The sequence below is a fragment of the Bos grunniens genome, chromosome 23 (genome assembly GCF_055505025.1).
Source record: "Bos grunniens cultivar Pamir isolate PY7600 chromosome 23, Bosgru_T2T1.0, whole genome shotgun sequence".
Lineage (NCBI taxonomy): Eukaryota > Metazoa > Chordata > Mammalia > Artiodactyla > Bovidae > Bos > Bos grunniens.
In genome coordinates this window covers 33,805,302-33,817,820 of record NC_141187.1, presented here as the reverse complement: position 1 = coordinate 33,817,820, position 12,519 = coordinate 33,805,302, and the positions used below count along the sequence as shown (strand labels likewise).

The 12,519-nt window shown below is 41.6% G+C and overlaps 2 protein-coding genes across 9 annotated transcripts in view; one reads left to right on the top strand and one right to left on the bottom strand.

Moving 5' to 3' along the window:
- SLC17A1 (solute carrier family 17 member 1) overlaps positions 1-12,519 on the bottom strand; it is a 249,724-nt gene that overhangs the window by 32,154 nt on the left and 205,051 nt on the right. The gene's annotated exons all lie outside the window — the stretch shown is intronic.
- SCGN (secretagogin, EF-hand calcium binding protein) overlaps positions 1-12,519 on the top strand; it is a 52,367-nt gene that overhangs the window by 616 nt on the left and 39,232 nt on the right. For all 7 annotated transcript variants that reach the window (XM_086369993.1, XM_086369997.1, XM_086369994.1 and 4 more), the window contains exons 2-3: positions 538-608; positions 10,350-10,442. In XM_086369993.1, the coding sequence (XP_086226119.1) occupies positions 538-608; positions 10,350-10,442 (164 nt within the window). The remainder of the gene's footprint in view (positions 1-537; positions 609-10,349; positions 10,443-12,519) is intronic.

The window sequence follows — 12,519 nt, the reverse complement described above, 5'->3', positions numbered from 1 at the left end:
CCAATCTGCTCATTTTCACGCAGTGACTATCTGGGTAACCTCTTGTCTCTTAGAGGGTGAATTTTTAAAAAATCTAATTTCAAAAAGACACTACCCCCACTCCACCAAAAATCTATTCGAAAAGAACATTTGCTTTGCCGTCATTAATAAACATGAAAATATCTAAAGCATGTGTTTTAACCCTGAAAACTAACATTCAACACTTACATCTCTTAAACTTTTTTGAAAACTGCAAAAACCTTGGGTTAGAGTTTATTCTAAAACTCATGTTTATTTGTGGATTAAAATTCATGAATAGCTCTCCTTTCCCAAATATTTATATGAGCCCCAGCACAAAGCATTTACTCTTGACTGTGTTATTTGCTATTCAAATCCATGTCTTCTAGAGTAGATGTTGCCACTTAGAGTTGTAAAAAATAAATCCATGGGGATTTTATAAATTTGAGATTGAAAACAAATTTAGATATTAAATGTTAATTACTAAATGCCACATTATATGTAAGTGACTATTATTTATGTACATCTTTTTGCATTTAGAAAAAGGTTACATAGAAGAGAAGGAGCTTGATGCTTTCTTTTACCACATGTTGACAAAACTGGGTGTTGATGTAAGTATATTTGTGCCACTAAGCATTAATTTGTCTCTCAGTGAGTTACAAAAAGCATCCAAGTCGTATGTTGATTTGTACAATACGTATTAATCCCATCTGACCTCTTTTCTTCCTTGCATGCAATTTTTCTCCCTCTCCTAGCAACATAGAGGGATTTAGGTAGGTTTTATAAGAGGTTCAACTGCAGCATTAGATGTGCTGGCCACTGACTTTTACTGTGACATCTGTCATCCACTATTTCAACTGTAAATTAAAACAAGTCTGTTTTGAATGTCTCCTTGGTTATATCTCTGCTAATGGGTAACTCACTTTGTTCAAAAAGGTGGAAAAGATGTTGAGAGTGTTAAGGTGCTGAGTGTTTAAGTGCATTGGATATTACTTGGACAGCAAACCACAAATAAATCATTTAGAATAATTTTTTCCATTATTCATTGTTAGAAAAGTTTACAAACTTATGAAATGGTAAACCAGAAAATAATAAACATACTCAGAGCCCAAATATAAATGTGAACCAATCTATCCAGCATCTGTATCCTTCCCTGATGGTAAATCTGGCCTTGAGAGAGGCAGATTAACTTTTGATGAGCCCTCTACCAAAGCAGAGGAGAAACACACAAAAAGACGTGCCAGCATGGGGTTGGGGGAACCTGATAAAGATTCCATCGGGGGATGCATGGTAATGGGAGTAGCTCTGGAAACAGTAGCATTTAAAATGAATTGTGGTAATAGCTTATCTTCAGATATAATTGTTTACATGGAAGAGTACTGGAGTGCACGACACTTTCATGTCGGAGCCCAGTGAGGGGAACAAGCAGCTTGGAGATGGCGTTTCTGAGTTGGAGGGAGGGCAGTCAGCTCAAGATAAACAAGGCTGCCATCTGCCTCCAACAGACACACAGAGCTCTTATGCTGTCTCATTTTCAGTCCTTCATCTCAGGTTCTCTCATTTTTCTGTCCATTTCTGTTTCTTATTTTGTGTTTCATAGCTATCATCTTCCATCATCTCTTGCCTTTCTGTGATTTCTGTCTCTCATCTCTCTCACTTCTCTGGTCTTTATTTCTCACATGTCTCTCCATTGGTCTCTGTCTCTTTATTTATCCTTCTATCTTCAGTCGTTTCTCAAGCTCTCATGGTGCCTTTCTCGCCCTCTTTTTTCTTCTCTCTTTACTGTCATGTCACTTTGTCCTTCTTTTATCAATATAATTTTCTCTTTTCTCTTTCCTTCCCTTATTTCTCTGCCTCTCTCATTTCTGCTTTGCTCCCACTTTCTGCTAGCTCAGATGGTAAAGAATCTGCCTGCAAGGCAGGACACCCAGTTTCAATCCCTGGTCTGGGAAGATCCCCTGGAGAAGGCAATGGCAACCCACTCCACTATTCTTGCCTGGAAAATCCCATAGGCAGAGGAGCCTGGCAGGCTGCGGTCCATGGTTGGAAGAGTTGGACACAACTGAGCGACTATACATAATACTATAAATGCAAAGGTTCGTGGCATTCCAGAACCCACGAGTCTGATACCATTTTGTCAAACATGACAGGAGTATTTGAGGAAAACAAAAAGATGAAGGCAAAACCATTCAAAGTCTTAGAATAAACTGGATGGTGAAAAAAAAAAAAGAAACCCAGAGACTTGGAGAAAACAAGTCACACCTTGTGTGTGTGTGTGTGTGTGTGTAGCAGAGTTTTATCAAAGTAAACAAAGGGACAGAGAAAGCTTCTGACATAGACATCAGAAGGGGTAATGCTCCCCAGCCAGCTAGTCTTATCAAGGCCTTATATACTTTTTTCAGACCCACTCACACAACACACATCTTAAATTAACAAGATTAGAATTAACAATAGAAAGATCTTATCAGACCCACTCCCATAATATACCTTTTAACATGACAGGATTAGTCAGAAGGTTCTTGTTAAGGAGAAACAAGTCCTCGAGCAAGAACCATTGTTATACTGACTAAGACAAAGAAATGTAGAGAAGAACTTTTGTCCTTTTCTCCTTCTTGAGAATTCCAGACCCCTATCTCCACTTTAAGAGCCCCAGACCCCTTTCTCCTCCTCGGGGACCCCTGGCTTCTTATCAATCTGCCTAGGAATTGACTCTCTCATTCCCCCTTTTTCTTTTAGGAGAAATATGTTGCCACGGGAAAGGGGTATTTCTGTTCCATAACTTCTTCCTGCGGTTGAGGGGTGTGGTCCCTAAAATGTTGAGGCAACATTTTCTCCTAATCCTCATATTGAGGGTCTTTGATCGAGGGGCCCCAAGTAATAGTTGGAGGAGGTTATGGCACTCACAGGAGCTTGGACAACCATTTGTAACTTAAAAGCTTTCAGATGGTTAAAAACAATCTCAGTTTTACAGTTACAGATGTAAGGCAAAATAGCCGTTAAACCAAGTTAAAACCTAAACAAAATAAAAAGTCACGTTTTGTCCATAGTTAAGGTACAATATGTCATACCAGTCCATCTTAGAATTGTTAGATGTCATCACAGAGTTGAAGAAAGTCCTTTCCTCGAAGCGGAGAAACCCACTATGGGAAGTCTTCAATTGAGGAGGGGAGTGCTCCGCAGACCCAGCAATTATGCTGATTGTGGAATGCTTCATAGGAATGAGCCCAGGACAGGAAGGCATTGTCTTAAGGGTTAAACGGCAAACTCAGGACTTTTGGAGTCAGCAGAAGCAAGCCCACATAGACTCTCAGGCCCATCTCTCTTCCTGGCTCAAACAGCAACTTGTTTGACTCAAAGGCTGGGTCAGGAGTTAACCTCCCAATAATGTCTGTTGAAAAGCTAAAAGCTGAGTCACATAGTTAATTTTAAGGCTTCAGGATCTATGACAATATATGTGCACAAAAACAGTCTGTCATAGAGACAGTCCCTTCTTAGGGGCAGTTCAAGCCCTCATTAAAGCCATGGCTAAAACTTTAAGCCAACTGTCTTGTGTTTCCTGACTTAGCTTACACGGATGTCTTTTAATAATGTCATTAGCTTTTTCAAACTTTTTCTCAAGATTGGAGTCTCCAGGAACAGTGTGATATTCTACTTCTAGAGCTTTTGACACCCCTTGAGTTACAGCAGCTTTAAAGGCAGAGCCATTGTCACTCTGAACTTTAGAGTTTAAGATCCCACTTATATCATGAGAAGTCAGTACAGTAAGGTTTTGCCCATTCATTAACCTTGGGCTTTAGTGAATACTGCTTTTGATGTGAGAATAGGTGAGGGTCATTGAGCTTGATAATGACAGGAACAGCATTCTGTGCTCGACCCATGGTTTTTCCATCAGACCACACTCTAGGATTAACATTTTGTTCAATTAATGGGAGAGAGAGAGCAGGCTCCATATCCATGAAAACAGAGGCCTGGACCTTGCTCAGTATATCCCTCCCCAGAAGGAGTGAGGGAGACTCGAGTATGAACAGAAACCCGTGAGAAAACAGCACAGTCCCAGTTGCCGCTTAAAGGATGACTGACATAATGATGTTTGGCTTATCCAGACGGCCCCATTTCGGTAGTGGATCAGGAGGAAAGTGGGCTAGGGGCTTCAGTGAGCACAGAAAAAGTGGCCCCAGTGTCCAAAAGAAATAGACTGATGGGCCCTCCGCAGTTGTTAATACCTGGGGCCTACACCTTGGAGGGCAATCCCTTCTCCAGTATGGTCCTTTGCAGACCAGGAGCTGAGGGTGGATTAGATGCCTGAGGGCAATCCCGCTTGAGATGTCCCTCCTTTCCACAGTAATAACAGTTCAGTTCAGTTGCTCAGTAGTGTCCGACTCTTTGTGACCCTATGAATCGCAGCACGCCAGGCCTCCCTGTCCATCACCATCTCCCAGAGTTCACTCAAACTCATGTTTATCGAGTCGGTGATGCCAGCCAGCCATCTCATCCTCTGTCGTCCCCTTCTCCTCCTGCCCCCAATCCTTTCCAGCATCAGGGTCTTTTCCAATGAGTCAACTCTTCTCATGAGGTGGTCAAAGTATTGGAGTTTCAGCTTCAGCATCAGTCCTTCCAAAGAACACCCAGGACTGACCTCCTTTAGGATGGACTCGTTGGACCTCCTTGCAGTCCAAGGGACTCTCGAGAGTCTTCTCCAACACCACAGTTCAAAAGCATCAATTCTTCAGCCCTCAGCTTTCTTCACAGTCCAACTCTCACATCCACACATGATCACTGGAAAAACCATAGCCTTGACTAGACGGATCTTTGTTGGCAAAGTAATGTCTCTGCTTTTTAATATGCTATCTAGGCTGGTCATAACTTTCCTTCCAAGGAGTGTCTTTTAATTTCATGGCTGCAATCACCATCTGCAGCCCCATGCAATCCCCATCTATTTCCCATGAAGTGATAGGACCAGTTGCCAGGATCTTAGTTTTCTGAATGTTGAGCTTTAAGCCAACTTTTTCACTCTCCACTTTCACTTTCATCAGGAGGCTTTTGAGTTCCTCTTCACTTTCTGCCATAAGGGTGGTGTCATCTGCATATCTGAGGTTATTGATATTTCTCCTGGCAATCTTGATTCCAGCTTGTGCTTCTTCCAGTCCAGCATTTCTCATGATGTACTCTGCATAGAAGTTAAATAAGCAGGGTGACAATATACAGCCTTGATGTACTCCTTTTCCTATTTGGAACCAGTCTGTTGTTCCATGTCCAGTTCTAACTGTTGCTTCCTAACCTGCATACAGATTTCTCAAGAGGCAGGTCAGGTGGTCTGGTATTCCCATCTCTTTCAGAATTTTCCACAGCTTATTGTGATCCACACAGTAAAAGGCTTTGGCATAGTCAATAAAGCAGAAATAGATGTTTTTCTGGAACTCTCTTGCTTTTTTGATGACCCAGTGGATGTTGGCAATTTGATCTCTGGGTCCTCTGCCTTTTCTAAAACCAGCTTGAACATCTGGAAGTTCACGGTTCACGTATTGCTGAAGCCTGGCTTGGAGAATTTTGAGCATTATTTTACTAGCATGTGAGATGAGTGCAATTGTGCGGTAGTTTGAGCATTCTTTGGCATTGCCCTTCTTTGGGATTGGAATGAAAACTGACCTTTTCCAGTCCTGTGGCCACTGCTGAGTTTTCCAAATTTGCTGGCATATTGAGTGCAGCACTTTCACAGCATCATCTTTCAGGATTTGAAAGAGCTCCACTGGAATTCCATCACCTCCACTAGCTTTGTTCGTAGTGATGCTTTCTAAGGCCCACTTTACTTCACATTCCAGGATGTCTGGCTCTAGGTGAGTGATCACACCATCATGATTATCTTGGTTGTGAAGATCTTTTTTGTACAGTTCTTCTGTGTATTCCTGCCACCTCTTCTTAATATCTACTGCTTCTGTTAGGTCCATACCACTTCTGTCCTTTTTCGAGCCCATCTTTGCATGAAATGTTCCCTTGGTATCTCTAATTTTCTTGAGATCTCTAGTCTTTCCCATTCTATTATTTTCCTCTATTTCTTTGCATTGGTTGCTGACAAAGGCTTTCTTATGTCTTCTTGCTATTCTTTGGAACTCTGCATTCAGATGCTTATATCTTTCTTTTTCTCCTTTGCTTTTTACTTCTCTTCTTTTCACAGGTATTTGTAAGGCCTCCTCAGACAGCCATTTTTCTTTTTTGCATTTCTTTTCCATGGGGATGGTCTTGATCCCTGTCTCCTGTACAAGGTCAAGAACATCCGTCCATAGTTCATCAGGAACTCTATCTATCAGATCTAGGCCCTTAAATCTATTTCTCACTTCCACTTATAATCATAAGGGATTTGATTTAGGTCATACCTGAACGGTCTAGTGGTTTTCCCTACCTTCTTCAATTTAAATCTGAATTTGGCAATAAGGAGTTCATGATCTGAGCCACAGTCAGCTCCTAGTCTTGTTTTTGTTGACTGTATAGAGCTTCTCCATTTTTGGCTGCAAAGAATATAATCAATCTGATTTTGGTGTTGACCATCTGATGATGTCCATGTGTAAAGTCTTCTCTTGTGTTGTTGGAAGAGGGTGTTTGCTATGACCAGTGCATTTTCTTGGCAAAACTCTATTAGTCTTTGCCCTGCTTCATTCTGTATTCCAAGCCCAAATTTGCCTGTTATTCCAGGTGTTTCTTGACTTCCTACTTTTGCATTCCAGTCCCCTATAATGAAAAGAACATCTTTTTTGGGTGTTAGTTCTAAAAGGTCTTGTAGGTCTTCATAGAACCGTTCAACTTCAGATTCTTCAGTGTTACTGGTTGGGGCATAGACTTGGATTACTGTAATATTGAATGGTTTGCCTTGTAAACGAACAGAGATCATTCTGTCATTTTTGAGATTGCATTCAAGTACTGCATTTCGGACTTTTGTTGACCATGATGGCTACTCCATTTCTTCTAAGGGATTCCTGCCCATAGTAGTAGATATAATGGTCATCTGAGTCAAATTCACCCATTCCAGTCTATTTTAGTTTGCCGATTCCTAGAATGTTGACATTCACTCTTGCCATCTGTTTGACCACTTCCAATTTGCCTTGATTCATGGACCTGACATTCCAGGTTCCTATGCAATATTGCTCTTTATAGCATTGGACCTTGGTTCTATCACCAGTCACATCCACAACTGGGTATTGTTTTTGCTTTGGCTCCATCCCTTCATTCTTTCTGGAGTTATTTCTCCACTGATCTCCAGTAGCATATTGGGTACCTACTGACCTGGGGAGTTTCTCTTTCAGTATCCTATCATTTTGCCTTTTCATACCGTTCATGGGGTTCTCAAGGCAAGAATACTGAAGTGGTTTGCCATTCCCTTCTTCCGTGGGCCACATTTCCCACGCAATTATGAAATGGCCAAAGAGACCAGGAAAAGCTGACCAAGAAAGGAAAGTTCAGTCCACACGCTTCGCCCATTTTTGGTCGCTCCCCTCGCAGGACCTTGTGTGTCTCTTGGCATTGGCAGGTCGGTATAAACCCCCAACAAGGCTCCCCTTTTTGGGGCTGCCTTCAGTCATTACAAGACACTGCAAAACCACAGAGCAGGGCTCATCACTTGATTCACACAGTGTCATTCATTCACACAAGCACACAGAAGAGTTAGTCAAGTAAAGCAGAAAACATGTATACTGAGAAAGCAGAGAGGCTAGAGCTCTGAGTGTTCTTACCTTGTCCTGAAGATCCAGGATGAGCCCCCAAGATGATAGCTTACAGTGAACAATGTCAGATTTGTGATCACCAAAGAAGGTTTAGCTTTGGGACCAGGCTTGATCACTCAAGAGCTTTTGTATAGCAGAGTTTTATTAAAGAAAACGGACAGAGAAAGCTTCTGACATAGATATCAGAAGGGGTTGGAGAGTGTCCCCCATCACACCTTTTCAGAAAGCTTCTTGCTTTAGTGATTTAAAGAAGAGGAAAGTTGCTCTCTTTTCTGAATACTGAAACTAAATACTTTCAGTACTGAAACTTAAAGTGTCTTATTTTCAGTCATGGGGTGAGAGGTGGAACTACTCAAACACTAGGGTCTGCTCTAGGCTGGGGACATGGCTGTCCTCTTCTCGGGCTTTGGCTGACTTTAGAAGCAGTGTTTCGTTCCCATTAGTGAGGGAGAAGATGGGTGCCATCTCCCATAGCTTGGCTGTTCTTACCTCACCCCTGCCTCCTATCTGGTTTGGGGCCTCACCTTCTCACACATGCACAGGCATGGTCCTCAGACCAAAGGAAACAAATGACTTTCCAGTGTCTCGGGCAACTGTGTGCTGTGCAGGCATTCCTGAAGCCAGAGGCGGAGGGGTTGGAGGTTGCAGAGTCCTTAGGCTAGTGGAAATAAAATTCTGATGTACCTAAGAATTATATTTATTTGTTAGATGTCTGCATCTCCTCTCACCTTCAGGGACAGTACATATCAGGGAGTGGGTTGTGATACAATCAGGCCAGTCCTGCTGAGCTGTGGCTGTAGCCCCAGGCACCTCTCCTCAGCTCCTGGTGAAGGAGAGGGCTTTTGGAGCCAAGGGATAAGCTGTTTAAACTGTTAGTCAGAAATTTCAGAGGCATGCCCTCAGGGAATATGGCTATAGGGACCTTCACTGGGCATTCCATGCTACTGGAACAACCACAATTCAGGAAACCATTCCTAATTCTGGACTCTTTTTTCCTGCTGAGAAATGAGTAGGCCCTAAGTACATCCTTAACAAGAAGGCATGTTCCTCTCAGCTGAGGGACAATCACCATTTGTGACACCTACTTCTAATCAGTGATGCCCCAGTGAGTCCAGAACCACCAGCAGGGAGGCCTCCATGACCAGGCAGCCACTCACTCTGGTGTTTAGACATGGCGGGCAGTTCATCAGAGGCCTGACTAGGGCTACTTTCCTCCCTTGATTAGTGAGAGTCACACAGACCTTGGGAGAAGGAATTTTAAGATTTCGAACAGCAAGCTGCCTGCTAGTCAATCTTGGAGAAGCAGCAGCTTGTAATGACCCGCTCCTCACAGCCTCTGAGGGGACTGACTTCATGGAAACATCAGCCAGTCTTGCTGCTGGCTGTTACTCACTATACCCACCACACTGGCCCCTCCAACTTTTTTTCTTTTCAAATGCTCAGAACTGCCTCTGAACTAGGTCTACATCTAGCCAGTCTGTTGCAGAGCATCACTTTTGGGGGCTGTGTGCACATTCTTCATGTACAGATTGCCACACACGCTGAGACTCAATGCTCCAGAGATGCTAAGTACCCTCTTGGGACTTAGAGTCTCCGAGAAGGTGGGTGGGGTGGGTGCTGATTGGACATAACAACAGAGGGAACCCTAGACTCTCTTGCTTTAGGTTCAAGGGACAGTCATGGACTTTGGGGTTAGAGGTCTGAGAGGACAAGTCAAGTTCTGTGCCTTCAAACTAAAGGTAGAAGACCAAGCTGAAATTCAAAGTGAAGACCCACCTTCTTAAATGATTTCTCTGTATGATGCACATACACACCCATACAACAGACCAACCACACAATCAATGGTGCCAAGACTAAAGAGGCTAATTTCTCTGTACTTAGAGGAGTGTCAGATGAGGAAACCTGGTTGGCAGGAATACCATGACAGTATTAGGGAGAGTCAGTTTAGTCTAACTGATCTAGTCTGGAGTCTAGGCATCTGGCACTGTTTGGGAGTGCCTGTGACTCTCAGCCTCTGCATTAAATACATCCTCCACTGTTGATTATATATGTCATCTTTCTTTGTAATAACCCTACGGTCCACTGATGAAGAAGAATTTAATGTGTGGAAAAAGCTGTACAAGGAAGGGATATGTCACATCTTTGGTAGTTCAATGATTACTTCTTTGGTTTCCTCTTTAATTATTTTCCCCTTCTAATTATTATTATTATTTTTGGAGAGTCCAAGATTAAGAGAATGAACTATGGTAAACCAAAAGCCCAAAAGAGCTGGACTTTTCACTTAAAAATAGAACAAAACATTCTTGGGAAGAAAGTTTGTATGTTCACTACAATACAATCTCTTGTCACAAAAAATATAGAAAAATGTTCAAATTCATACTGTCAACACTCTAAGTTTCTCTTCGTTCATATATTAGGAGCTCACTAGCTGTGCTACCTAGTTCGGATTCTGATTAATGGTTATTTAAGAAATCTCCATCACCTCTCTCTTGTCTGCAATTGGTGAGATCTTTTTCAATGACTAGGGAACTTGGTTAGACTAATGTAATTATCAGGCTGTATACTCCGAATATTTGATATCCTAACTAACATTCTTGGAATCCCAGTGGCTTTAATGTGGTTCTCTCTGGCCCACTGTAGGATGCAGTCAAAGAAGAAAATGTACAGAAGATGAAACAACAATTTATGGCTCCCCACGATGTCTCTAAAGACGGCTGCATACAGATGAAAGAGGTATCTTTTATGACTGTACCTTTATTGACAATACCTTCTTGGGCTGCAATTTTCTCTGCAGAATACAGAAAGTTTTACATTTGACTGGGAAATTAGAACCCTCTGCAAGGCAGTTGAATTAGATAACACGTTTGAAGTACTCGCTTTTCCTTTTTCATCAATCTTAGTGACAAGGATATCATTTTATTTAGGTCAATCAATCTTTATACTTATTTTATAATTGGGTAATTGATATGCTGGAGGCTTTTCAGTTACACAGTGTCCTGTTCAAATTCAACCTAGACATAAGGAAAAACTTACCGACAATAAATGAGTTCAAATTTCAGCATCAGTTCCCAGGGCGGACTGGAAAGATCTACCTCTGAACATCATGAAAACAAAACAGACAGCTGGTGTCTTGACTTCAACTCAAACCACACTTACTACGTACTTAACTAAAGCAAGGAAATGCATTAAGCATGCGGTACCTCACACAGCCTGTCTTTGAGCCTGATTATTTTCTCTTCCAGTTACAAAAAGATTCACAGTTTAGAATTTCCACACATGTTATGTTACTCTAGAGTAACGTACTGTATATTATTGTATTGTACATTGTATATTATATTTTGTAACAGTAGCTACAAAAATGGTCATCAAACATTATCCCTATTTTACTGATGAGGAAACTGAGTTATCCAGCATCATATGGCCAAGAAGTGGCACTGGTCTAAGTTACAGGTATGAATCTATACAGGTTTATTCTATAGAGTTACGAGTTACGAATCCATACATAAAAATAAGCTACTATGAAACTAACATATTTATTTCATAGTCAAAATTGCCTGCTAGACATATTATCTGAAGTCTGAAAGGCTAGTCTCTTGATGCTGTCATACTTGGTCAATATTATTGATGAAAATAGTAATTTTTCTTCAGAAAGTTATGATAATAAAGCAAGATAATGTCTTCTTATAAAAAAATAGACATGTTCACCAGAAGGCTGCCTTCTCAGAAAATGAATACACTAAACTGGATATTTATGAGTGTAGTTGTTTCCAAAATTTTCACTAAAAGGCAAAAAATTATATAACCAATAATTCCATTGCAATTGATGTAAAAACAGCAATGTATTCATTAATGGAAATGTAATTGCAAGTTTCAGGTAAAAATACTGAAGTATTTAAAATGACATGTTCACTGTTGCATCCTTCTGCTCACAGGACAGAGCACAGTGCATAGGGGTGCTTAGTAAATATTTGTTATGTGTGCGTGCCTGCTCAGTTGCTCAGACATGTCCTTTTGACCCCATGAACTGCAGCCTTTCAGGTTCCTCTGTTCATGAACTTTTCCAGGCCAAGAATACTGGAGCAGGTTGCTACTTCTTACTCCAGGAGACCTTTCCAACCCAGGGATCGAACTCTCGTCTTTTGCATCTTTTGCATTAGCAGGTGGATTCTTTACCACTGCACCACTTGGGAAGCCCCAAATGTTTGTTAATAATAAATGAAACATGGCAAACAGTGAAAAACTCTGCCATTATCTTTCTTACCAATTTCTAAAGCAACTGGGAACCTGACAACAACTGTGACACCCATGCTAAACATTCTATTATGGAGTCCTGCTGATGGCATAATTGATGTTATTTGTAGAGAAGCTGATAGTATAGGACTGTTTTGGTCCCAAAGCCCCTTCAAAACTCCTGAGTCTGTGAGTATTAAGAGTAGTAGCAAGGTCTCTCCTACTGTCTCCGGCTTTATCATTGACTGTTAGGGTTATTTCAGTTACAGGTAGTTGTGACATAAAAATCAGCCCATCTGCACACATTTTGGGCTTTCCTGGTGGCTCAGATGGTAAAGAATATGCCCGCAATGCAGGAGACCCGGGTTTGATCCCTGGGTTGGGAAGATCCCCTGGAGAAGGGAATGGCTACCCACTCCAGTATTCTTGCCTGGAGAATTCAATGGACAGAGGAAAAGAGCAGGGAAAAAGAGATGACGTTGCATATGTAGAAGTGTTTATATTATTGCATCAGGAGAAAAAGGAGTCAGAGGGCTACCATCTTCCGGCATGGAGATCTGTGAGAAAACCCAGTGGGGTA